At 51.3% G+C, this 27365-nt stretch overlaps 3 protein-coding genes across 3 annotated transcripts in view; all 3 read right to left on the bottom strand.

Annotated features, from left to right (window-relative positions):
• Positions 1 to 8134, bottom strand: part of LOC133976757 (histone-lysine N-methyltransferase 2C-like) — an 8479-nt gene extending 345 nt beyond the window's left edge. The window contains exons 1-14 of the mRNA XM_062414957.1: positions 8114 to 8134; positions 7686 to 7802; positions 7473 to 7600; positions 7194 to 7389; positions 6658 to 6867; positions 5521 to 5900; positions 5273 to 5385; positions 4977 to 5113; positions 3664 to 3791; positions 2891 to 3092; positions 2667 to 2783; positions 2336 to 2409; positions 1391 to 1499; positions 1 to 1084 (exon numbers count right to left, since the gene is read on the bottom strand). The exon at positions 1 to 1084 is cut by the window's left edge and continues 345 nt beyond it. Coding sequence (XP_062270941.1) covers positions 992 to 1084; positions 1391 to 1499; positions 2336 to 2409; positions 2667 to 2783; positions 2891 to 3092; positions 3664 to 3791; positions 4977 to 5113; positions 5273 to 5385; positions 5521 to 5900; positions 6658 to 6867; positions 7194 to 7389; positions 7473 to 7600; positions 7686 to 7802; positions 8114 to 8134 — 2025 coding nt within the window. The 3' untranslated portion in view covers positions 1 to 991. The remainder of the gene's footprint in view (positions 1085 to 1390; positions 1500 to 2335; positions 2410 to 2666; positions 2784 to 2890; positions 3093 to 3663; positions 3792 to 4976; positions 5114 to 5272; positions 5386 to 5520; positions 5901 to 6657; positions 6868 to 7193; positions 7390 to 7472; positions 7601 to 7685; positions 7803 to 8113) is intronic.
• Positions 8135 to 13040: 4906 nt separating this feature from the next.
• On the bottom strand, positions 13041 to 26797 carry LOC133976766 (histone-lysine N-methyltransferase 2C-like). The gene is made up of 17 exons (XM_062414965.1): positions 26792 to 26797; positions 23358 to 23868; positions 21956 to 22800; positions 21406 to 21669; positions 20975 to 21324; positions 20707 to 20897; positions 20120 to 20545; positions 19591 to 19964; positions 18629 to 18740; positions 17400 to 17657; positions 17098 to 17212; positions 16782 to 16869; positions 16629 to 16692; positions 15396 to 15628; positions 14380 to 15143; positions 13892 to 13999; positions 13041 to 13179 (listed from the first exon to the last, which is right to left on the bottom strand). The coding sequence occupies exons 2-15, from the start codon at positions 23863 to 23865 to the stop codon at positions 14505 to 14507; spliced, it is 4467 nt and encodes a 1488-aa protein (XP_062270949.1). The 5' UTR covers positions 23866 to 23868; positions 26792 to 26797; the 3' UTR covers positions 13041 to 13179; positions 13892 to 13999; positions 14380 to 14504.
• A 12-nt stretch (positions 26798 to 26809) lies between these two features.
• LOC133976764 (histone-lysine N-methyltransferase 2D-like) overlaps positions 26810 to 27365 on the bottom strand; it is a gene marked incomplete in the record, with an annotated part of 20422 nt that continues 19866 nt past the window's right edge. Inside the window, 1 exon segment of the mRNA XM_062414964.1 lies at positions 26810 to 27260.

Raw genomic sequence — 27365 nt, forward strand, 5'->3', positions numbered from 1 at the left:
AACGCTGCCTGTATATGATTCACTGATCTGTGATAGTATTGATTGGTAATATATTGATTAGCTTTGAGAGAAACAAACTTCTAATAATCAGAAATAAAGAGAAGTGTCGTTTCTTCAAGATGTAAAATATTTTATTTTCTGTAAATGATTCTAAATCAGGTTTCAACATTTCCCCCAAAAAACAAAAAAAAAACAAAAACCAAACATCATCATCGTCATCATCACACTGTTGAAGTCCAATAATAAAAAAGAAGAAGGCTTCATGTCGCCGCAGCGAGAAACACAAACAGGAAACTGAAAGAAGGCCGCAGTGAAACCGACCAATCAGAACGCACCGCCGGGAACCTCTCTGATGGGCAGGTGATGAAGGTGAGGATGAGGATGTTAAGGTAGCTCTCGGTGGAGTGATTCTCTAAACTTTTTTCTTTTTTAAAAATTTGTTTTTAGATTTATGATACAGATATTTACACGCTGCGACTCCGGACCCCGAACTCACCGTCGATTCTTAGAAAATAGCTTCATTCAGTAATAAATACAAAAAACACAACAAACAAAAAAAAAAAAGAAAAAAAGCTCTTATGTTACAGGGAAACAGAGCGAGGAAGAGGAGGAGGAGGAAGAAGCAACACGCTGACTCACAGAATCAAGTATGTCTGAGGAATTTCTCTGTTTGTGTTTGAGTCGTTGTTTTAGTGCAAGTTCATAAAAAAAACCTCCCTTTCAGTGGCCTTTACTCACATTTACACCCAATATACACAGAGGACCAGCCTCTTTAAACCCCCCCGTCACTCACTGACCCCCCCATGATTATTACCTCTGATCAAAGCTATTGATCACATTTATTATTATTATTATTATTATACTTCTGATATGAAGTCCAACTGTTAAGCTCCGCCCACAGAGAGGCGGGCGATCGACAGCCACCTTCAGCACCGAGAGAGAGAGAGCTGCCAGAGTGTGTGTGTGTGTGTGTGTGTGTGTGTGTGTGTGTTCAGTTCATCCATTTGCGGCAGTTGACGGCTCCACAGTGACACGGGATCTTATGTTGATCGTCCTCCAGGTCGAACTTATAGTCATAACTCAGCTGAGAAAGAGAGATAATCAATATGTTATAATCAATAATAAACCAATATGTTATAATCAATAATAAACCAATATGTTATAATCAATAATAAACTGATTAATCATCCAGATCAATATCAGAGGATCGATCAATTTTGTGTTTGCATCTGGTTTAAAATCTGCTCACTTAGAGATGATTGATAGACTGATTGATTGATTGATAGATTGATATATTGACTGACTGATTGATCGATAGATTGATTAATAGACTGATAGATGTATTGATTAATTTATTGATAGATTAATAGATAGATGTATTGATCGGTACCTCTTCTCCTCTCTGGATGCGTCTGCAGGAGCTGATGATGATCTTGTTCTCTTTCTCCACGGTAACGACCTCAGTGATGCAGTTAGGAGAACACGAGTGGTTGATGTACCTGTCAATCACAGACGGGACCGCCCATTAACACACCAGTCTGACCCAGTCTGACCCAGTCTGACCCAGTCTGGACCAGTCTGACCCAGTCTAACCCAGTCTGGACCAGTCTGACCCAGTCTGACCCAGTCTGGACCAGTCTGACCCAGTCTAACCCAGTCTGGACCAGTCTGACCCAGTCTGACCCAGTCTGACCCAGTCCGACCCAGTCTGACCCAGTCTAACCCAGTCTGGACCAGTCTGACCCAGTCTGACCCAGTCTGACCCAGTCTGGACCAGTCTGACCCAGTCTAACCCAGTCTGGACCAGTCTGACCCAGTCTGACCCAGTCTGACCCAGTCTGACCCAGTCCGACCCAGTCTGACTCAGTCTAACCCAGTCTAACCCAGTCTAACCCAGTCCGGACCAGTCCGACCCAGTCTGACCCAGTCTAACCCAGTCTAACCCAGTCTAACCCAGTCCGGACCAGTCTGACCCAGTCTGACCAAGTCTGACCCAGTCTAACCCAGTCCGACCCAGTCTGGACCAGTCTAACCCAGTCTAACCCAGTCTAACCCAGTCCGACCCAGTTCGGACCAGTCTGACCCAGTTTGGACCAGTATGAACCAGTCTAACCCAGTCCGACCCAGTTTGGACCAGTCTGACCCAGTCTAACCCAGTCCGGACCAGTCTGACCCAGTCTAACCCAGTCCGGATCAGTCTGACCGAGTCTAACCCAGTCTGACCCAGTTTGGACCAGTATGAACCAGTCTAACCCAGTCTGACCCAGTTTGGACCAGTATGAACCAGTCTAACCCAGTCTGAACCAGTTTGGACCAGTATGAACCAGTCTCTCACCTGGCAGGTCCTCCAGTGATAGTGGCGTCGATCACAAAGTCGTTGTCGATGCGGAACATGTAAACACCGCGGTTCTACAGACACAGAGACACACACAGGAAGTTATTAATGATGTTGTGTATAAACAGGAAGTTATTAATGATGTATAAACAGGAAGTTATTAATGATGTATAAACAGGAAGGTATTAATGATGTATAAACAGGAAGTTATTAATGATGTATAAACAGGAAGTTATCGTTATTGTCGTGTATAAACAGGAAGTTATTAATGATGTCGTGTATAAACAGGAAGTTATTGTTATTGTCGTGTGAGGCTGATCGTCTTGGTTACCTGAGACTCGTACAGTCGCTCCTTCCGGTTGGCTACTTCGCTCCTGATGATGGTTCCGATGTACTCGATGACCATGGTACACTTCTCAATGTCTCTGGCAGCGTACAGACCCAGACCCTGCACACACACACACACACACACACACACACACACACACACACACAGTCAGTGACCTCCCGCCTCAGTCCGCTGTCCGGCCTTCAGCCCGTGATCAGATGTCTCACCTGGATGCGAGACCGAGCCAGGTAGACGTTGGTCTTCCAGTCGGCCTTCATGCGTCGGTACTGGGCCGACTTGGAGTGACGTCCCTGATGAGCGCCGGCCACGGACTCGCCCGGAGACAGAGAGATGACGCCGGGAACGAGGCCCACGATGGAGCCCACCGAGCCCTGACACCTGGGAGCGATGCTGTTCAACAGGTACGTTCTGATGAAGAGAGGCGACAGGGATCGGTCTTTATGCTGCTGTAGATTGGTGGGGCTGGGTGTAGTTTAGCTGTAGTTGGGTGTAGTTTAGGTATAGTTGGGTGTAGTTTAGCTGTAGTTGGGTGTAGTTTAGGTATAGTTGGGTGTAGTTTAGCTGTAGTTTAGGTGTAGTTTAGCTGTAGTTTAGGTGTACTTTAGGTGTAGTTTGGGTGTAGTTTAGCTGTAGTTTAGGTGTAGTTTAGCTGTAGTTTGGGTGTAGTTTAGCTGTAGTTTGGGTGTAGTTTAGCTGTAGTTTAGGTGTAGTTGGGTGTAGTTTAGCTGTAGTTGGGTGTAGTTTGGGTGTAGTTTAGCTGTAGTTGGGTGTAGTTTGGGTGTAGTTTAGGTGTAGTTGGGTGTAGTTTAGCTGTAGTTTAGCTGTAGTTTAGGTGTAGTTGGGTGTAGTTTAGCTGTAGTTGGGTGTAGTTTAGGTGTAGTTGGGTGTAGTTTGGGTGTAGTTTAGGTGTAGTTGGGTGTAGTTTAGCTGTAGTTTAGGTGTAGTTGGGTGTAGTTTAGGTGTAGTCCTGTTGTGTTACCTCTTGGCCTGGTAGGCTTTGGGCTCAGATCGGGCCGAGCCAGTTGGGTTGAAGGCCAGAGGCCACTCCATGAGAGGATTCCTGCCGTAACGGAAGGTGTAACGCTCACAGGCCTCCACACCTGGTAACTACAGACAGAGAGCAGTAAGTACAGACACAGAGCAGTAAGTACAGACACAGAGCAGTAAGTACAGACACAGAGCAGTAAGTACAGACACAGAGCAGTGAGTACAGACACAGAGCAGTAACTACAGACAGAGAGAGCAGTAAGTACAGACACAGAGCAGTAAGTACAGACACAGAGCAGTAAGTACAGACACAGAGCAGTAAGTACAGACACAGAGCAGTGAGTACAGACACAGAGCAGTAACTACAGACAGAGAGAGCAGTAAGTACAGACACAGAGCAGTAAGTACAGACACAGAGCAGTAAGTACAGACACAGAGCAGTGAGTACAGACACAGAGCAGTGAGTACAGACACAGAGCAGTAACTACAGACAGAGAGAGCAGTAAGTACAGACACAGAGCAGTAAGTACAGACACAGAGCAGTAAGTACAGACACAGAGCAGTGAGTACAGACACAGAGCAGTGAGTACAGACACAGAGCAGTAACTACAGACAGAGAGAGCAGTAAGTACAGACACAGAGCAGTAAGTACAGACACAGAGCAGTAAGTACAGACACAGAGCAGTGAGTACAGACACAGAGCAGTGAGTACAGACACAGAGCAGTAACTACAGACAGAGAGAGCAGTAAGTACAGACACAGAGCAGTGAGTACAGACACAGAGCAGTGAGTACAGACACAGAGCAGTAACTACAGACAGAGAGCAGTAAGTACAGACACAGAGCAGTGAGTACAGACACAGAACAGTAAGTACAGACACAGAGCAGTGAGTACAGACACAGAGCAGTAAGTACAGACACAGAGCAGTAAGTACAGACACAGAGCAGTGAGTACAGACACAGAGCAGTGAGTACAGACACAGAGCAGTGAGTACAGACAGAGCAGTAAGTACAGACACACAGCAGTGAGTACAGACAGAGCAGAGCAGTGAGTACAGACACAGAGCAGTAAGTACAGACACAGAGCAGTGAGTACAGACAGAGCAGAGCAGTAAGTACAGACACAGAGCAGTGAGTACAGACAGAGCAGAGCAGTGAGTACAGACAGAGCAGAGCAGTAACTACAGACACAGAGCAGTAAGTACAGACACGGCGCAGTAACTACAGACACAGAGCAGTAACTACAGACACAGAGCAGTAAGTACAGACACAGAGCAGAGCAGTAACTACAGACAGTTCTACTTACAGACTCGATGATCCTGCTGACTGCAGACGTAGTCAGACCAAACAGATCTTCTCCTTTCAGGTAAACTGGGAAGAGCTTCAGAGTCCCACTGGAGGATCTCATCTGGGACACTGGCTCCAGGATCTGGTCCCAGACAGCTGGAGACAGACAGAAGGGTTAAGCTAACCCAAACACAGCAGCTGGTTCATGGGGGGGGGGGTTCTGTTTGGATCTCTGTCATTTACTGTTAGATGATGTTAGTGAATGTGTCTCATGGCTCATCTAAAGGACCAGACCTGATAATAAAACAGGTTTACCTTTCGGTGATTGTCCGCTCAGTATGAGGTCATCGTGTCCCTTCTCCACAACCTTCACTTTGAACAGCGGCCGCCTGTCTTCCTCCTCGATGTAGCACATGTACTTACAGCGCCTGCAGCACAGTTAACAGATCTGGTGCTTACATTTATACTTTATCAGGATTATTATAATGATCTCATATATTTATCTACCAAAACTCCAAAAAGAACAATGAGAAATTATTCAGCGTGTTCTTGTGACAGTTTACCGGCTGCTGTTGCGCATACTCCAGTAGAAGCGGTTGGCATGGTAACCGATGGGGAAGATGGCGGTTTTGTTGTGGAAGGCGTTCATCTGCTGCGGGAGGAGTCTGCCGATGGCGCGGAACAGCAGGCTGCCGACCCGGAAGGTGTGCTGCCGCTCGCCGCGCTGCACCACGGCGGCGATCTGCCGCGCCTCGTCCCGCTGCACGAACACCCGCCGGAACACGGCGAAGCAGCGCAGCTCCGAGTCGTACGGGTCGGACGCCATCATGACCACGGGGTCAGGGGTCGGCCCCGTGGTGGAGGAGGGAGACCCGCTGGAAGACCTGTCCCCGCTCAGAGGGACCATCCTGGGCTTGTGGAGGTGGCAGAGCATCGTCTTATCCTGCAGAGACAGAGAACAGTTTAGCTGAAGCACACCTGACCTCTGACCTCCTCTGACCCGCCTCAGTCAGGGTTAGAGGAATCAAGACTCTGTGCTTCTCTCTCCTCTCCTTCCTCACTCCTCTCCATCCTCTCTTTCTCTCTCCTCTCCTTTCTCTCTCCTCTCCTTCCTCTCTCTCTTCTCCTTCCTCTCTCTCCTATCCTTGCTCTTTCTCTCTCCTCTCCTTCCTCTCTCTCTCTCTCTCCTCTCCTTCCTCTCTCTCGTCTCCTTCCTCTCTCCTCTCTACTCCAACCGGTGGAGGCAGATGTTCTCCCACTGTGAGTCTGGTTCTGGTTCTGAGGTTTCTTCCTGTTTAAAGGGAGTTTTTTCTCTCCACTGTCACCAAGTGCTGCTCATGTGTGAATGTTGGGTCTCTTTAAATTAAACCTGAAGTTCGGTTTAGACCTGCTCTATGTGGAAAGAGCCTTGAGATGACTTTGTTGTGATTTGGCGCTTTATAAATAAAGATTGATTGATTGACTCAGAGGTCAGGGTATCTTTATCAGTAAACCGCCGGTCAGGAGCCCCCTGGTGGTCGAGTGGTTAAGCTGCAGGTCATTCCTCTCTCTCTCCCTGTTGCCTCTCTGCCAGTTACCGTCTGAATAAAGGCGTAAAAAGCCCAAAAAATAAAATCTTAAAAAAACAAACAAACCACCTTTCTGCCTCCTGTGAGGGGGGGGGGAGGGGGGGGCAGACTCTGGTTATGAACCCTGTGTACCTTGAAGAAGGTGCAGCGCGCCTGCAGAGCGCAGGTGAAGTGGTAGGTGTTGGTGCAGCGCAACCGGTTGCAGCCGCTGGTGGCTCCGGTCTGCTGGCAGTAAGCGCAGCGCAGCGTCAGACTTCGTCTCAGAGCCAGCTCCACGTTGATCAGAGCGCCGGCCTGAGTCTCATAAACCTCGCTGGACCACAGAGCGCAGTTCAGATGAACCTGAGACAGAGAGGAGGGTTAGGGACAGGGACCAGCAGAGACCAGCAGAGCCTAGGGCTGTAAATCACAACGTCTGTCACGATACGATTTTGATTGGCGGCAGTGATGGATATGAGACGATGTCACAGCTGATTTAAAACAATCACTTCCTTTCATATCAAATCACTAAACGCTTCTAAAATATCATTTTAATTTCTGAGCTCGGCCAGGGTTGTTTAGAGGTGTGCGAGCTTGGGCGGAGACAGACGTGCCAGGTGAATTTCAAAATAAAAGCTAAAATGCTGGATGTTTTCATTTTGCATGGATGCTTTCGACTCCAGACTCACCCACAGGTCCAGGTCCAGGTTCAGCAGTCTGGCTGGTCCGTCCGTCGGTCCGTCTCCCAGCTGGTGACAGAAGCAGCATCTCCGCTGGTCTCTAGGCAACGGATCAGGACGGAGACACACCCCCAACTTCCCCAACAGCACGTCCACTTCCTCCTCCGTCGGCATGGAAACCACCTCACCGGACAAGCAAGAACCCCTGGGTAGAGAGAGGTACGTTAGCAGGCTAGCTGCTAGGCTAACGTGCTAACCTGGTTAGAGAGATGATGCTAACGTGCTAACCTGGTCAGAGTGATGCTAACGCTCCAGCGCCTCCAGCGGGAACTCTTGACCTTCTTCCCGTGGTGAGACGTCGGCGAATCGTCTCCTCCGGTGACGGCTCGGGGGCGGGGCTTCAGCTTCACCTTCACCTGTCAATCCATCAATAAAAACCCTGTTAGCGACCGATCAGCTTATCAATCGATCGTCCATCATGTGACCGCTGACCACACCCACCTTGAGGCTGTCCATGCGGGGCCTGGTCTCCGTGGCGACGGCGGTGGAGGCGGGCAGAGCGTGCACTGCGATGGAGGACATCCTGTTGGTGTACTGATGCTGAACACTGCTCGCAGCCTGAGGACACATGATGTCATCAGCTTACATCAACAACTGTCATAGTGATGTCATCAGCTTACATCATAGATAGATACTTTATTGATCCCAAGCTGGGAAATTACAGTGTAGCAGCAGCATTACACAGACACATAGCGACGATACAGTGACGATAACAACATATAGTATAAGGATATAAAGAATAAGAATATAAAAAAAAACTATACATACTAACTTTCATAGTGATGTCATAGCGATTTCATCAGCTTACATCATCAACTGTCAGTGATGTCATCATCTTACATCAACTGTCAGTGATGTCATCATCTTACATCAACTGTCAGTGATGTCATAGCGATTTCATCAGCTTACATCATCAACTGTCAGTGACGTCATAGTGATGTAATATCATCAACTGTCATAGTGATGTCATCAGCTAACACAGTCTGAGGTACTGTTTACACACAGTGAGGCATTATGGGAACTGTAGTCTGACCAATAATGAAATCAGGACTCTTAGGTTGTCATGGTAACTGGGATAAACCGCGTAAACATGAACGCCCCCCCCCCCCCCCCCCCCCCCCCGCTGAGAGGGGCGGAGACAGTCATGTGACCTCTCACCTTGTTCCAGCTGTTCTGCCAGATGTGTAGAGAGCAGAGCAGTCCGGACTACAGAACACCAGGCTGGATCCTGGTCTGGACTGACCCTCCTGCAACACACACACACACACACACACACACACACACACACACACACACACACACACACACACACACACACACACACACACACACACACCACACACACACACACACACACACACAGTGTAAAAACCAGAGACACAACTACACACTTTTTATTCCTTATAAAACTTTTTCTTTGATGAACTGAAGCCGTGACATGATGTTAAATGTTAAACATATTCCGGTGGAGTTAAACTCATCAGTGAGTATGAAGTCTGACCTGTTTGAGCTCTTTGATGATGCGAACTCCATTTCCCAGCAGCGCCTTACAGTAGCTGCAACACTGAGTCCTGAGAGCAGCGGGAGCAGAGCCGCCATGTTGGTTGTAGTCCATCCGAACGCCTGAACAACACATTTTAAATGATTCACAGGTTTTTACTTTAAGTCGAGTTGCTTTCTGTGAGTTTAAATGTTGAGTTCATACTCACCGGTTACTGCAGCAGCTGGTGGAGGCCTCTGCTGTCTGATACCTGCTGCACCCTGCACACACACACACACACACACACACAGTAACACACACACACACACACAGTAACACACACAGTAACACACACACAGTAACATACACATGCACAGTAACATACACACACAGTAACACACACACAGTAACATACACACACACAGTAACACACACACACACACAGTAAACACACACACAGTAACATACACACACACAGTAACACACACACACAGTAACACACACACACACACACACACACACACACAGTAACACACACACACACAATTGATTAGAGTAGTACAGACAGCTGATCACAGTGATTGATCAGTGGTGTCTCTGAGGCGTACCTGGGGCACTCTGACTCCAGCCAGCAGGGACAAGGCGCTGCAGTCGGGTCCGGCTCGGCTCAGCTGGTAGTCGATGGGCACCGGGACCCGGAGCAGGTCCGCCACCGCCGCCATGACCACCGCTCACGTTCTGGAAACACACAGCGATGTCACAGCGATGTAACAGTGATGTCACAGTGATGTCATGAGGAGGCAGCAGGAGGGCGGGGCTACCATGCTTACCTGAGCAGCAACTGGCTCAATGTTATCGCTATGGTAACCAGGTCTGTGGAGCAGGAGGGGGGACCCTGGTGGTTCGGCTCTGACTTCACTTCCTGTTTCACTGCAGAGCCTCGAGAGACACACACACACACACACACACATAGAGAGACACACACACACCACACACACAGAGACACCAAGTTACACACACAGAGACACACATATACACACACACACACACACACACACACACACACACACACAGTGTTCTGAGTCTAAGATGAATCCTTTACTAATAAAAAAAGAACCAATCAGTTGATCGATAGCGGATCAATAGCCTCTGCTGACTCACCTTTACCCAGGCGCAGGGTGTGATGGGTATGGGAGGGGAGGGGCAGGGTGAGGGGGGGCTCCAGCTTGATGAAGGACAGGTCTGGGTATCTGCTGACCTCCATGTCCGCCACGCTCTCCGGAGACGAGGCCGGGACGAACCCGTCGGGGCTGCAGCGTCCCGCCGCGTCCTGGACCCTGCACAAGAGGACACGTCATGTGACACTGCAATCACACGTCTCCATGGCAACCAAACCAGGTCAGACCATCCGGGACAGGGGGGTTACCTGAGCTCCTCCTGGTTTGTTGTGGGGCGGAGTCGGCAGGGAGGCGGGGACGTCCACCGTCTTAGAGGCGTGGTTTAACGATAGATGCTCTTCCCCCTTCTGCTTCAGACCGGACAACACCTTTAACTGGACCCACACAGGTGAGACAGGTGAGAGACAGGTGAGACAGGTATGAGACAGGTGAGAGGTGAGACAGGTGTATAGAATCATTGTAATCAGAGACATATCCTCACCTTCCTCGCTGAGCTCCTTCCTGCTCAGGCTCCTCCGTGGTGGCGAAGCCGTTCAGCAGCTTCTGCCTGGCTACAGGTGGAGGGGTGGGGGGCAGGGAGGCTGGAGGGGTTGGGGGGTTACTGAGGTTATTCTGCTGGGAGGGGGGGAGGGGGGGGGGGGAGAGAGAGAGAGAGAGAGATTATTATTACTGTGTAGGCAGACACTCATCTACTGGATCTGAGGACTGGATCAAGGTTAGTAGTAGTACTGTTGTATTAGTACCTTATATATGAGCTGGGAGTAGTAGTACTGTAGTATTAGTACCTTATATATGAGCTGGGAGTAGTAGTACTGTAGTATTAGTACCTTATATATGAGCTGGAGTAGTAGTACTGTAGTATTAGTACCTTATATATGAGCTGGAGTAGTAGTACTGTAGTATTAGTACCTTATATATGAGCTGGGAGTAGTAGTACTGTAGTAGTACTGTAGTATTAGTACCTTATATATGAGCTGGAGTAGTAGTACTGTAGTATTAGTACCTTATATATGAGCTGGGAGTAGTAGTACTGTAGTATTAGTACCTTATATATGAGCTGGGAGTAGTAGTAACTGTAGTAGTACTGTAGTATTAGTACCTTATATATGAGCTGGGAGTAGTAGTACTGTAGTATTAGTACCTTATATATGAGCTGGGAGTAGTAGTACTGTAGTAGTACTGTAGTATTAGTACCTTATATATGAGCTGGGAGTAGTAGTACTGTAGTATTAGTACCTTATATATGAGCTGGGAGTAGTAGTACTGTAGTAGTACTGTAGTATTAGTACCTTATATATGAGCTGGGAGTAGTAGTCGGTGACTCCTTCCAGGCAGGCGTTGCCGAAGGAGCCGCTCAGTCTGGAGTCTCGGCCCAGAGACGAGCTGCCGTACGGAGGGAACAGACTCAGATCCACCCCAAGGACCGGCTCCATCAGGGGCAGCACCGAGAGCTGGGGGGCAATAATCAATAATCACTATCAGCTGGGGGGGCAACAATCAATACTCACTATCAGAGAGGACAGAGAGGAGGACAGAGAGGAGGACAGAGAGGAGGACAGAGAGGAGGAAGACAGAGAGGAGGAGAGAGATGAGGTGGACAGAGAGGAGGAGAGAGGAGGACAGAGAGGAGGAGAGAGGAGGAGGACAGAGAGGAGGAGAGAGGAGGAGGACAGAGAGGAAGAGGACAGACAGGAGGAGAGAGAGGAGGACAGAGAAGAGGAGAGAGGAGGAGGACAGAGAGGAGGAGAGAGGAGGACAGAGAGGAGGAGAGAGGAGGAGGAGAGAGAGGAGGAGAGAGAGGAGGAGGACAGAGAGGAGGAGAGAGAGGAGGAGGACAGAGAGTAGGACAGAGAGTAGGACAGAGAGGAGGAGGTACAGGAGGAGGTACAGGGAGGAGGAGGACAGAGAGGAGGAGAGAGAGGAGGAGGACAGAGAGGAGGACAGAGAGGAGGAGGTACAGGAGGAGGTACAGGGAGGAGGAGGACAGAGAGGATGAGAGAGAGGAGGAGGACAGAGAGGAGGGAGGTGTGCGTACCTGTCTGAGGTGAGTCATCAGGGGGTCGGAGGAGGAGGAGGAGGCGTTGAGCGTCTTCTCCTCCTCCTCCTTCTTCCTCCTCTTGTTTTTGGTAGGCTTGTCCTTGTCGGGTCGAGCCGCTCTCTTACAGCGAGGCTTCTTCTTTCCCGATGAGTCCAGATCCCGACCCGGGCTGTCCAGGGTCATGGTGTTGCCATGGGAACCGGGCCTGTCGTCCTCCTCAGACCGGATACTCTCATTGGACAACTGGCGTGCGTGGGGCGGGGCTTGGCAGAGGGGCGGCGTGGGGGCCGGAGACGCTTTATCCTTCAGCAGGTGTCTCAGCAGCTCCTTCCCTGTGTCTCCTCCCTGCAGAGGGGAGGAGCAGAACTCACCTTCCTCCATCTTCACCGCGCCTCCCCCACACGCTCCTCGTTCCTCACGCTCCTCCTGCAGGAGACAAGAAGTCATGTTACTTCAAAGTAAAAGCATCAAACCTGTGAGAGGAGCAGCTCAGACACTCACCTTCACCTCCAGGCCCAGCAGGAAGCCTCGGTCCTGGGCGGCGCCGGCCGACAGCTGCCTCTCCAGCTCCGACGATGGAGGCAGAGCCGAGAAATCCGATAGGTCCACGCTGCCCCGAGTGGGCGTGGAACAGGAAGTGTCAGAGACGGCCGGAGTGGGCGGGGCTGTGATGTCATCAGAGTGCGAGGACAGCGGCGTCCTGGCTCCGCCCCCCACGTCCTCGCCATCCCTCTTCCTGTTCCTCTTCTTCTTTGGTTTGTCGTCAGGGATGATGTCAGAGTAGAGTTGCAGGAGGGAGGGGGGGCCAGAGGAGGAGCAGGGGAAGGAGGGGGGGGCAGAGGGGGAGGAGGAGGAGGAGTCGTGATCGTATCGATGAGAGGGAGTCATTCCTGCGGCTCTGACCCCGGCTGGGAGCACCGGTCCCTGGGCAGGAGGCCCAGCGGGGCCTGGGAGTCTGGGTCTGGTCTGGTCCATGGGGGGGTGAGCTCCGGGGTGCAGGGGCCCTCCTGTGAAGCCCTGCTGCAGGAACGGGGCCCCCGCCTGTCCCTGGAGGGGAGGGGCAGGTCTGGAGGCTGTGGGGGACTGGAGGAAGTCCTGCGGCAGCTCGGCGCTGAAGAAGGGCATCTGGGACAGCGTGTCTGCAGAGAGGGGGGGCCCCACCGCAGCAACAGGGGGGGCCCCCAGGAGGCCATGCTGTTCAAGCTCCAGCCTCTGCTGCAGGACACGATGACGCTCCACCTGCAGGGAGAGGGGGGGTTACTTCCTGTGTGTGTGTGTGAGTCTGTCTACAACATTAAAGCGATGGTTCGGCGTAGTTTCGACCTAGCGTCATTTGCACCATGACGTCTATCTAACCACCCGCTCCGTTTTCCCCCCATTTTGTCGCAAACTGGTGGAGTTAGAGCCATCAGCCACATGGCTTAGTACAGGCGCTAACGGAACAACAGAGTATCTCGTAAATTACTCCACTAATAATGTTATCAAACTTCTACAGTAGTACAAATTGGGTCTTTACTCGAAATCGATGCATCGGAAGGTTTCTAAGTACACCAGGAGTTTATTAAAATAAACACTTACCTGATACTCTGCTGCTAAAGCTGTAAACATTGTCAAAATCCCGCGTGATCACTGAAATCCTGTGTGGTCGCTAGATCCCGCACAGCACATCTGTGCGGGATCTCGCGTGACCACACAGATTTCAGATGGTTACAGCTTTACCAGCGGAGCTGATGATGTCTGACAAAGTATTATCTTATCTTAGAGAGAGAGAGAGAGAGAGAGAGAGAGAGAGAAGAGAGAGAGAGAGAGAGAGAAGAGAGAGAGAGAGAGAGAGAGAGAGAGAGAGAGAGAGAGAGAGAGTGTGTGTGTGTGTGTGTGTGTGTGTGTGTGTATTAGTGTGTATATTAGTGTGTGTGTGTATTAGTGTGTGTGTGTGTGTGTGTGTGTGTACCTCCTGCATCAGCTGGACTCTCTGTCTCTCCTGCTGCTCCCTCAGTCTCTCTCTCCTCTCTCGCTCCTGAAATCCTTCACTGAACGGGTTGTTGTCGTCAAACTTCACCTGCAGGATCAGAAAGACCAGGATCAGGATCACAGAGACCAGGATCAGGATCACAGAGACCAGGATCAGGATCACAGAGACCAGGATCAGGATCAGAAAGACCAGGATCAGGATCACAGAGACCAGGATCAGGATCACAGAGACCAGGATCAGGATCAGAAAGACCAGGATCAGGATCACAGAGACCAGGATCAGGATCACAGAGACCAGGATCAGGATCACAGAGACCAGGATCAGGATCACAGAGACCAGGATCAGGATCAGAAAGACCAGGATCAGGATCACAGAGACCAGGATCAGGATCACAGAGACCAGGATCAGGATCAGAAAGACCAGGATCAGGATCAGAAAGACCAGGATCAGGATCACAGGTATGTTACCTGAGGTGGGGCTCCTCCGTCCCCTGCTGCTGCGTTGGCCCCCCCCCGTGGGGCCCCGGGCCCCTGCAGTGAAGCCTGCTGGTGCAGCGTTGAGGCTGGGCCCCATGGCCGGGGGGGTCGGGGTGTTAGGCAGGGCGGGGGGCAACTGAGGGGGTATCTGAGGGGGTATCTGAGGGGGCATCTGAGAGGGCATCTGAGGTGGCATCTGAGAGGGCATCTGAGGTGGCATCTGAGAGGGCATCTGAGGGGGGCATCTGAGGGGGCATCTGAGAGGGCATCTGAGGGGGCATCTGAGGTGGTATCTGAGGGGGCATCTGAGGGGGCATCTGAGGGGGCATCTGAGAGGGCATCTGAGGGGGCATCTGAGGGGGCATCTGAGAGGGCATCTGAGGGGGCATCTGAGGTGGTATCTGAGGGGGCAACAAAGGCCCCCTCTGACCTATCACCCCCGGAGCCCCGGCTCCCGGGGTCCACCCAGGGGGGATGTTTGGGAGGCGGGTGGAGGCGGGGCCGCCCGGGTGGGACTGCATGGACACAGGAGGCTGGGAGAGCAGGGGGGCTCCAGCAGGCATCATGGGGGGGGCTCCTGCAGGCATCATGGGGGGGGCTCCTGCGGGCATCATGGGGGGGGCTCCTGCGGGCATCATGGGGGGGGCTCCAGCAGGCATCATGGGGGGGGCCGCTGGCTGCTGCAGGACTCTCTGCTGCTGTTTAGTCCGATAGTCCTCGATCAGCTCCGAGTGATCCTTCTGCTGCTTCCTGATCTGCACACAGAGACACATCATCTTCATCACCATCATCACATTCACAATCATCTTCATCACCATCATCACATTCACAATCATCACATTCACCATCACCATCATCTTCATCACATTCACCATCATATAATAACAATAATAGTAAGTGTCAAGGTGTGGTTGTGGTTTTATGTGTGTGTGTGTGTGTCTGTGTGTGTCTGTGTGTGTGTGTGTGTGTGTGTGTGTGTGTGTGTGTGTGTGTGTGTGTGTGTGTACCTGCTCCAGCTGTTTCTGTACGGTTCCCTGCTGCTCTGTGATGTAACGCAGCTGAGCAGCGTCGTCCTCTCCGAGCGCTCGGCCGGCCTTCTTCGCCGTCCTCTGTTTGGCGGACAGAGCCTTCTTGGTCTTCCGATGCGCTGCGATCTGATCCTCCAGGAGGCGCTGCTGCATCTGCAGGAGCTGCTGCGTCTCCCCCAACCACTCCTCATACTGCCGCCGCTGAGACTCGTCTGTAAACGCAACACGACACATTTCATCTGAGCAAAATGTCACAGTTACGTCACATTGACACTTTAACCCTCCTGTTGTCCTCGAGTCAAGGAAGGAAGGGAGGGAAGAAGGAAGGAAGGGAGGAAAGAAGGAAGGAAGGGAGGAAGGAAAGGAGGGAGGAAGGAAGGGATGAAAGGAGGAAGAAGGAAAGGAGGGAGGAAGGAAGGAAGGAAAGGAGGAAAGGAAGGAAGGAAAGGAGGGAGGAAGGAAAGAGGAAAGGAAGGAAGGAAAGGAGGGAGGGAGGAAGGAAAGGAGGGAGGAAGGAAGGGAGGGAGGAAAGAAGGAAGGAAGGTAGAGGGGAGGGAGGAAGGAAAGGAGGAAAGGAAGGAAGGAAAGGAGGGAGGAAAGAAGGAAGGAAGGTAGAGGCGAGGGAGGAAGGAAAGGAGGAAAGGAAGGAAGGAAAGGAGGGAGGGAGGAAGGAAGGAAGGAAGGAAAGGAGGGAGGAAGGAAGGGAGGGAGGAAAGAAGGAAGGAAGGTAGAGGGGAGGGAGGAAGGAAAGGAGGAAAGGAAGGAAGGAAAGAAGGAAGGAAGGAAGGAGGTAGGGAGGAAAGAAGGAGGGAAGGAGGAAGGGAGGAAGGAAAGGAAGGAAGGAAGGAAGGAACGAAGGAAGGAAGGAAGGAAGGAAGGAAGGAAGGAAGGAAGGGAGGAAAGAAGGAACAGTCAAAACAGACGGGGTCAATTTGACCCGGGAGGACGACAGGACGGTTAAAACATGTTTACAGATAAAAACAGCGACGCTCCAGAAGAAAGAAAGTTATGAAAATTCAAGAAATCTGAAATATTTGAGAGTTTGTAATTTTCCTGCACTACTGATTCTTAAATGTGTGATTTGGACCAATTCTCTCTCACTTTTTCATTTACCATAAAATAAAGAGTATAATTGTTTAGAAAAGCTGCTTCAACATTGAGAGTAGAGAGGGAAACAGGTGTAAAGAGGATCCTGTTGGTTCTGATACTCACTGACGAAGCCGGGCCCGAAGCTGGGAGGGTTCGGTCGCACCAGCTGAGGGTTCAACTTCCCGTCCTGTCAACAAGAGGAAACACTTCCTGTTAGACCCTAAACTCAGTTAGTTAATGTGTTTCATCCTCTTCATCAGAGTCTTCATCACACACCTGCTGTACCTGAACCTGCCCCAGCAGCTGTGGGGGCTGTGGAGGTCCCTCTGGGGCCGGAGCCGGGGCCCCCGGAGCCTGCTGGAACCTGACGGAGAGAGAGAAGAAGTGATGTCACAGTGATGTCACAGTGATGTCACAGTTTCACTGTCACAAAAATATGAATTAACATCTTTACTGTCGAGCTTAAAGACACAAAATGAATCCATGATTTAATTTTCAGACACATAACGTGACGATTTGCTGCTTCTCTACGCTACACTGTTCACACACACACACACACACACACACAGACAGAGGTCAGAGGTCAGCGTACCTGTTGATGACGATGGGGTTCAGGCTCAGGTTGCCTTGACTCATCACCTTGTTGATGCCCTTTAGAGCCACCATCTTTGCCTTCATGATGGGGTCTGAGATGGAGTCAAAGTCTGCTGAAAACACACACACACACACACACACACACACACACACACACACACAGTAACACACACATACAGTAACACACACATACAGTAACACACACAGGTCAGATGGTTTTGTAGCAGTATCAAACTTCACATTAAAACTATTTGCAGAGGAGAAGCGGTTGAGGGTTGAGGGTTGGGGTCCAGGTCTTACCCATGTTGGGGAACACCGGGTCTGAGGCAGGCTTCTGTTTGATCAGCGCCTGCATCTGTTTCTGCTGCTGCTGCTCCTGGCGCTCCTGGTCCAGGAGGTCCTGCAGGAGGAGCGGCTGCTCCTCCAGGAGCATCGCCTTGTTCTGGGAGCTGAGGAGGAGGGACAGCTGGTGTGGTGAGGTAGGAGGACCCTGAGGGGTGAGGAGGGTGGAGGGGGGCCCAGCTGGTCTCTGCTGCTGCTGGAAGACAGATGGTTGCCCTGGAGACAGGAGACAGCTGATCAATAATCTATCAATGACCCACAGTACAAATCCTGAACAATAATCTATCAATGACCCACAGTATAAATCCTGATCAATAATCTGTCAATGACCCACAGTACAAATCCTGATCAATAATCTATCAATGACCCACAGTACAAATCCTGATCAATAATCTATCAATGACCCACAGTATAAATCCTGATCAGTAATCTATCAATGACCCACAGTACAAATCCTGATCAATAATCTATCAATGACCCACAGTACAAATCCTGATCAATAATCTATCAATGACCCACAGTATAAATCCTGATCAATAATCTATCAATGACCCACAGTACAAATCCTGATCAATAATCTATCAATGACCCACAGTACAAATCCTGATCAATAATCTATCAATGACCCACAGTATAAATCCTGATCAATAATCTATCAATGACCCACAGTACAAATCCTGATCAATAATCTATCAATGACCCACAGTATAAATCCTGATCAATAATCTATCAATGACCCACAGTACAAATCCTGATCAATAATCTATCAATGACCCACAGTACGAATCCTGATCAATAATCTATCAATGACCCACAGTACGAATCCTGATCAATAATCTATCAATGACCCACAGTACAAATCCTGATCAATAATCTATCAATGACCCACAGTATAAATCCTGATCAATAATCTATCAATGACCCACAGTACAAATCCTGATCAATAATCTATCAATGACCCACAGTATAAATCCTGATCAATAATATATCAATGACCCACAGTACAAATCCTGATCAATAATCTATCAATGACCTACAGTACACATCCTGATCAATAATCTATCAATGACCCACAGTACAAATCCTGATCAATAATCTATCAATACGTTTCTGTAATAATCAATCAATACGTTCCTGTAATAATCAATACTGGCCTAATCAATACTGTACTGAATGTGAACGTTTACCTCCAGTCAGAGGGGGGTGAACGGCCGGAGCCGTGCCCGAGGACAGAGCCTGATCCTGGGCCTGGAGAGCAGGCACGAGCCCTGCAGCTGAACCAGAGTCCTCCAGCTTCTCCTGCAGGGACCAAACGTATTGATCATCTACTTATACTGGTATTGATTATTGATTAGTAGAATACTGGTATTGATTATTGATTAGTAGAATACTGGTATTGATTATTGATTAGTAGAATACTGGTATTGATTAGTAGAATACTGTTATTGATTATTGATTAGTAGAATACTGGTATTGATTAGTAGAATACTGTTATTGATTATTGATTAGTAGAATACTGGTATTGATTATTGATTAGTAGAATACTGGTATTGATTAGTAGAATACTGTTATTGATTATTGATTAGTAGAATACTGGTATTGATTAGTAGAATACTGTTATTGATTATTGATTAGTAGAATACTGGTATTGATTAGTAGAATACTGGTATTGATTATTGATTAGTAGAACACTGTTATTGATTAGTAGAACACTGTTATTGATTATTGATTAGTAGAACACTTATTGATTAGTAGAACACTGTTATTGATTAGTAGAATACTGTTATTGATTATTGATTAGTAGAACACTGTTATTGATTAGTAGAACACTGTTATTGATTAGTAGAATACTGTTATTGATTAGTTGAAGAATACTGTTATTGATTAGTAGAACACTGTTATTGATTATTGATTAGTAGAGCACTGTTATTGATTAGTAGAATACTGTTATTGATTATTGATTAGTAGAATACTGTTATTGATTAGTTGAAGAATACTGTTATTGATTAGTAGAACACTGTTATTGATTAGTTGAAGAATACTGTTATTGATTAGTAGAACACTGTTATTGATTAATATACCGTCACTGATGGATTTAGGAAGCCTAACAATAATCAGTAACAGAGAGATGGGGGACAGACGGTTCTACCTTGAAGCCCGGCAGGCTGGATCCTGCCACGGCGACTCCTGGAGGTCCTGGGACTCTTCTGGAGGTGACGAACCCAGGCTGTGGTGAAGTGTGCTGGGCTTCTGTCTTGACGGCGTCCTCCACTTCCTGTTTAACCTGACCAATCAAGTAGGCGTGACTATCCATCTTTCTGGGGGGGTCTCCCACCCTGTCCCGCCCCTCGTCCCCGTCCTTCTCCTCCATCGGCTCCCCCAGGTCCAGCTCTTCGTTGAACATGTCCTTCTTGTCCTCCAGGTTGAGCTCAGGGTCGGCGTAGGCGATCAGGTCGAACTTCCCCGACAGCAGGAAGTCATCAAGGTGGAGGTCGTTAGCACCCAGATCCAGATCCTCTTTACCTGCAACACACAGTAGAGATCCAGACCGTCAGTGAGGAGGGTCCAGACCCTCAGACAGCAGGGTCCAGACCCTCAGACAGCAGGGTCCAGACCCTCAGACAGCAGGGTCCAGGTTTAGACTGGCCCACATTACAGGAACTATCGTGTGTTCTTACCATCGTCCGGGTCGAGGTTCAGGTTCAGGTCGACCAGATCTTTCACCTCCACGTCCTCCAGATCCTTCACGGCTGAATCCTCCCCCTCCAGATGCTCCTCCATCCCATCAGCCCCTGAGAGTGTTGACTCTGCTACTTGGCTCAGGTGCCGCTGATCCTGCTGGTTCAGGTGCTCCACGCCGCCCGTCAGCAGCATCTGCTGCCCCAGAGGCCCCTCGCCCATTCTGGCCCCCGGACCTGGCCTGGCCGGTGACAGCTGGGGGTCTCTGGGGTGCACCAGGGCCTCGGCGTCCTGGGCAGCTGCCAGCGAGAAGGGCAGCCTCAGACGATTCTCCGGGACGCGGTGTCGCAGTTCGATGTAGGGCTGTCCCATGATGCTGTGCTGCTGGATGGGGAGCGAGCGGGGCAGGAAGGGCTGGGGGACGGCTGGGGGACGGGACAGGTACATACTCATTATTATTAAACTTAATTAACTTAATTATTTCAGTTTTTAAGACTTTTAAATATTCCTGCTTCTTTTCAGAAGAGACAAAACATCTGGCATCAGATACTCAGTTCTCTGAACTGAAGGACCAAACCGATCTCACCTGACATCACGTGTTGGTGAGCGTTGGGAGCAGCGAGGAGTCGGATGCCAGTGAACTCACCGGGCACTGGCCGCCTCATCTGGACAGGAACTCCCTCCACCGCACTGAGCCCAGCACCAGGCACTGATCCCTGGGGAGGGTGAAGGAAGGAGTCCTGGAGGCCGGCTGCAGCTCCGGGAGGAACACTGAACCTTCAGAGGAGTAGAAACGAGTGAGACACACAGAACCACGCCATCAGATCAGTCAGAGTTTTTGTGGCTCCTCTCACCTCAGGGCGGGTCCTCGGACCCCCAGCTCCCTGGGGAGGTTCTGCCTGGGGAACGGAGCCTCACTGGGGAGGAAGCCCCTCTGCTGCTCCCCTGGGAAACCTCCAGGGAACCGTGGGACCCCAGCAGGAGCTCCAGCTGGCCCGGCAGGCCTCACCGTGCCGGGGTAAGGAGGCGGGGGGCGCCCAAACAAGTCAGCTGGAGGCTGGGTGGAGATGTTGGGGTCCTGGGACCAGGGACGTGGTGTGGCGGGGCCAGGTGGAGCAGCAGGTGATTCCTGCAGACCTTTCTCGTGCCGCAGGGCGCTCTTCTGCTGCTGCTGCCTCAGGATGAGCTGCCGGAGCCTCTGACGCTGCACAGGACAGAGACCGTTAGAACACCTGCCCTACACCTGGAGAACACCTGTCCTACACCTGGAGAACACCTGTCCTACCTGTCTCAGCTTCTCCTCTGAGTCTCCCAGCTGAGGAAGCATGCTCATTGGTCCATCCAGGGAGGCGGCACTCAGCGCTGCCATCTCATTGGCTACCGTCTTGTCTGTCTGTGATGGGCCTGGTGTCATGTGAATCTGCTCGAAGGCGTCATGAACCGGCGTCTGATTGGTCAAACCAGGGAAGCCGCTCTCCTCCGACATCCCAGGGTGCTTTGGGGTCTGGCTGCTTCTGGGCAATGAGTCCTGTTGTTGTCTTCCTGGAGACTGAGAGAGACAAGACATGTGACCTGCAGTACAGACATGTGACCTGCAGTACAGACATGTGACCTGCAGTACAGACATGAGACCTGCAGTACAGACGTGCGACCTGCAGTACAGACGTGCGACCTGCAGTAAAGACATGCGACCTGCAGTACAGACACATGACCTGCAGTACAGACATACAACCTGCAGTACAGACATGCGACCTGCAGTACAGACATGAGACCTGCAGTACAGACATACAACCTGCAGTACAGACATGTGACAGTACAGATGGGTGTTGTGTTACCTGGTGGTGACTTTGGGTGTAGGTCTCTCCGGTGAGCCCTGGAGCCAGAGGGGAGGATTGGGTTGCAGGTTGGGGAGGGAAGCTCTCTGCTGGATTCTGGCTGAAGGCGTCGGGGGCTTTCTGGGGCCTCGGCGTGGACGGCTGCTGGGCGTAGGGGTCCGGCGAGGGCCGCGGCGTCCCGGCCGGCTGGGCGTAATGCTCGGTGCTCCGCTGGCTCCCCGGTGACCGAGGGAAGCGCTCGGCAACGGAGGGGCGCGGCGTCCCCGGGTTGGAGGCGTACGGGTCGAAGGTGGAGTGGGAGGGGGACGGGCGGCAGTTGGGGGGCTGCTGGTTGTACTGGTCCAGTCTCAGAGCGGGAGGGGTGGGGAGGTACGCAGGGTCAGAATGCGGGCGCGGTGTGCCGGGGGTCTGAGGGTTGGAGTAGGGGTCCGGTGAGGGTCTGGAGGTCAAAGGTGACTGCTGGGTGAAGGGCTCAGTGATCTGCTGGCTGTAGTCGGGTCTGGGGGTGCCGGGGGTTTGAGCGTAGGGGCTGCGGTGGGGGGAGCTCAGCCCTGACAGGGGGCTGGAGGGAAACGACGGGTCCTGTGACTGGGAGAGGGCAAAACCAAGATCTGTGGGTCTGGATGGGTCCCTCCTTACTCCTCCTCCTGAGCTGCCGAACACCTCCTGTTGCAGTTGGTGCTGAGGGGGCATGGGGGCTTTAAACACCCCCCCTCCCTGGACCAGCTCACCTGCCCGACTGTAAGTCCTCTGGTAGCTCTCTGCTGCTCGCACAGCGAGGCGCACCTGGTGCTCAGGGGCCGAGCCGGGGGAGGGGCTCATCACACCTCTACTCTGCTGCATACCTGGGGGAGGAGACAAGGACAGGAGGTCAGCAGGGGGAGGAGACAAGGAGAGGAGGTAAGCAGGGGAAGGACACAAGGAGAGGAGGTCAGTAAGAGGAGGAGACAAGGAGAGGAGACAAGGAGAGGACACAAGGACAGGAGGTCAGCAGGGGGAGGAGACAAGGAGAGGAGGTCAGTAGGAGGAGGAGACAAGGAGAGGAGGTCAGCAGGGGGAGGAAACAAGGAGAGGAGGTAAGCAGGGGAAGGACACAAGGAGAGGAGGTCAGTAAGAGGAGGAGACAAGGAGAGGAGACAAGGAGAGGAGGTCATTAAGAGGAGGAGACAAGGAAAGGCGGTCACTAGGAGGAGGAGACAAGGAGAGGAGACAAGGAGAGGAGGTCATTAAGAGGAGGAAACCAGGAGAGGAGGTCACTAGGAGGAGGAAACAAGGACAGGAGGGTCACTAGGAGAGGAGGTCATTAAGAGGAGGAGACAAGGAGAGGAGGTCACTAGGAGGAGGAGATAAGGAGAGGAGGTCAATAAGACGCGGAAACAAGGAAAGGAGGTCACTGTGTTACCTGGTTGGGGTCCGAGGGTCCTGGACATGTCGGAGGTTTTGGAGTCGGGGGAGGGGGCGGGGGAGCCCAGTGAGTCGTGGGCTGGGGAGGCGCTGAGGGAGTTGCAGCGTTGCTGCTGGGGAGCAGGGGGGCCACCGCCCTGGGAGGAGGTGGGACGAGGAGTCCCAACTACCTTACTGTAGGGGTCCCAGGGCGAGGAGGGGCGGGACGAGGGAGGGGAGAACATCTGAGGGGAGGAGGGGGGCTGGTGCAGGGGGGAGGAGGCGTGAGGGGAGTGAGGGAGGGAGGAGAAGCCAGAGGGAGGAGGTGCTTGTGGTCTGAGGAAGACGTCGTCAGCCAGTCCTGAGGTCTGGAGGAGGTGCTGTCTGGATGCTGGGGAGACGTTGCCCCCGGCGACAGGTTGCTGATTGGCTGACAGCTGTCTCTGCTGCAGCAGCTGCTCGTTCTTCACCTGCTCCAGCTTCTGCGTCGCCTCGATCTTGGCCTGCTGTTTGCTCATGTGACGCATTTGCTGAGAAGCAACGACAGGAAGTGGCAGAGCGGCGCAGGAAGACAGAGAGTGACACGTCAGCGTGTGATTGGTCGCTACATGTGGAGTTAAACATGATGACATGGCAGCTAGTAATGCTCGCTTTCCCTCTCTGCGTCTCTTACAGGGACAAACACATGGAGGGGGGGGGGGGGTGTCACCTGCTCACTGGTACTTCCTGTCTGTCTCTCACCTGTTTAATCACACCTGCTCACTATGAAGCTGCTGCCGTCCATCACACTCCTCCTCAGAGACAGTCCTGCTCCTCACAGAGACAGTCCTGCTCCTCTCAGAGACAGTCCTGCTCCTCACAGAGACAGTCCTGCTCCTCTCAGAGACAGTCCTGCTCCTCACAGAGACAGTCCTGCTCCTCTCAGAGACAGTCCTGCTCCTCTCAGAGACAGTCCTGCTCCTCTCAGAGACAGTCCTGCTCCTCTCAGAGACAGTCCTGCTCCTCACAGAGACAGTCCTGCTCCACACAGAGACAGTCCTGCTCCTCTCAGAGACAGTCCTGCTCCTCACAGAGACAGTCCTGCTCCTCTCAGAGACAGTCCTGCTCCTCACAGAGACAGTCCTGCTCCTCTCAGAGACAGTCCTGCTCCTCACAGAGACAGTCCTGCTCCTCTCAGAGACAGTCCTGCTCCTCTCAGAGACAGTCCTGCTCCTCTCAGAGACAGTCCTGCTCCTCTCAGAGACAGTCCTGCTCCTCACAGAGACAGTCCTGCTCCACACAGAGACAGTCCTGCTCCTCTCAGAGACAGTCCTGCTCCTCACAGAGACAGTCCTGCTCCTCTCAGAGACAGTCCTGCTCTTCACAGAGACAGTCCTGCTCCTCTCAGAGACAGTCCTGCTCCTCTCAGAGACAGTCCTGCTCCTCACAGAGACAGTCCTGCTCCTCACAGAGACAGTCCTGCTCCTCAGAGACAGTCCTGCTCCTCTCAGAGACAGTCCTGCTCCTCACAGAGACAGTCCTGCTCCTCTCAGAGACAGTCCTGCTCCTCACAGAGACAGTCCTGCTCCTCTCAGAGACAGTCCTGCTCCTCACAGAGACAGTCCTGCTCCTCACAGAGACAGTCCTGCTCCTCACAGAGGCAGTCCTGCTCCTCAGAGACAGCCCTGCTCCTCTCAGAGACAGCCCTGCTCCTCACAGAGACAGTCCTGCTCCTCACAGAGACAGTCCTGCTCCTCACAGAGACAGTCCTGCTCCTCACAGAGACAGTCCTGCTCCTCACAGAGACAGTCCTGCTCCTCACAGAGACTGCTCCTCTGCTGCTGTTCTTATTTATTTAAAAGTTATTTTATTTGTATGAAATCTATAAATCTGCAGAATAATATAATTACACTCAGATCTAATTTAACAGCTTAACTCCTACAGTTACATATTTAAACACATTTAAGACATTTTTAAAACCTTGAATATATAAAACTAAATTAAAGACATTTTAAGGATCTGCAGGGACCCTGCACACTGACGTATTATTGATTCTGATCAATGACTCAGGACTTTGTGACTCATCTGGAGCTGAAGGGACATCTCCATCAGAAGGGACGTCTCCATCGGAAGGGACGTCTCCATCGGATGGGACGTCTCCATCAGAAGGGACATCTCCATCAGAAGGGACGTCTCCATCGGAAGGGACGTCTCCATCGGATGGGACGTCTCCATCAGAAGGGACGTCTCCATCGGATGGGACGTCTCCATCGGATGGGACGTCTCCATCAGAAGGGACGTCTCCATCGGATGGGACGTCTCCATCGGATGGGACGTCTCCATCGGAAGGGACGTCTCCATCGGATGGGACGTCTCCATCAGAAGGGACGTCTCCATCGGAAGGGACGTCTCCATCGGAAGGGACGTCTCCATCGGATGGGACGTCTCCATCAGAAGGGACGTCTCCATCGGAAGGGACGTCTCCATCGGAAGGGACGTCTCCATCGGATTGGACGTCTCCATCGGAAGGGACGTCTCCATCGGATGGGACGTCTCCATCAGAAGGGACGTCTCCATCAGAAGGGACGTCTCCATCGGATGGGACGTCTCCATCGGAAGGGACGTCTCCATCGGAAGGGACGTCTCCATCGGATGGGACGTTTCCATCAGAAGGGACGTCTCCATCGGACGGGACGTCTCCATCGGACGGGACGTCTCCATCAGAAGGGACGTCTCCATCGGATGGGACTTTCCATCAGAAGGGACGTCTCCATCGGACGGGGACGTCTCCATCGGACGGGACGTCTCCATCGGAAGGGACGTCTCCATCGGAAGGGACGTCTCCATGAGACGGGACGTCTCCATGACACAGAGCTCAGGGAGGAGGTGTGATGGACGCAGCAGACCAACTTTCAGAGTGAGTCAGAATCCTTCATATTAAAATCAGAGTTCAGAGGCGGACTGGAGACTCCGGACGAGAACTCTGGGCACCAGGACGGAACCAGGACGGGATCATTAAAGCTGATCCGGTTTATTTTAAATGTTCCTCATGTACCCAGAGACCAGGACCGGGACCCGTCCTGGATTCATGTGTCTGAAACCCTCTTGGGTCTGGATCAGTCTGCAGCTCGGTTCAGGGTCTGGACCTGGAGGGGGGGGGGGGGGTTAATCAGCTACTCAGCGCCCTCTGCTGGACAAACTGTGTCACTGTCACATAAAGAGTCTGGATCAATTTATAGTCTGTGTTTAGTTTGAGGTGTGATCATGTGACCTGCAACAGCTGTTTACTGTGATCATGTGACCTGCAACAGCTGTTTACTGTGATCATGTGACCTGCAACAGCTGTTTACTGTGATCATGTGACCTAGATCAGCTATTTCCCCTCCAGGTGACGGGGCTGAGACCGGTGCAGGACCGACCCGGACTCATGAATCCAGGAGTTCTGCCTTGAACAGGTTCACCTTGAGATCTTACCAGAGCCTCTTTACCTCCTGCTACAGATGCCTGGTAGGGACAATCTTTATCTGTTGGTGATTTTAGGACTTTGCTTTGGGGGAGATTTTCCTGCCTCTTCTTACCGGCTCCCCATCTGTCATTTATCTCTCCCTTTTTAATGACATCAGAGATATTAGTTGGAGTGAGTGAGGTTCAGCAGGCATGCACATCATCAACAATCACACTCTGTATATGTTCATGCTCCCATTAAAAGCCCCCCTCCAAAAAATCATCCAGTCTGACTCTGCATCCCCCTGACATGCAGCCTGATGGTTACCATGGTTACTACTCAGAGAGGGAAACCAACACAAAAAAAACTTTAAAAAGCATCAAAAATGAAAGTTATATTGGCGTGATGATGTAGAAACGTCTGTTTTACATAAACTGTCACTTTTTATTTGAAATTAGTTTAAATCTGGGTAGAAAAGTTTATATTTGAGCTGTAATATCTGATGCAGTCTGTATAACACTATCACTTCCTTTCATATTAAACTTTTTATATCTGAGCTCAACCAGACATTTAAATTTAAAACTATCTGTTCTTTCACAGTCA

This window comes from Scomber scombrus, unplaced genomic scaffold (assembly GCF_963691925.1).
Source record: "Scomber scombrus unplaced genomic scaffold, fScoSco1.1 SCAFFOLD_104, whole genome shotgun sequence".
Lineage (NCBI taxonomy): Eukaryota > Metazoa > Chordata > Actinopteri > Scombriformes > Scombridae > Scomber > Scomber scombrus.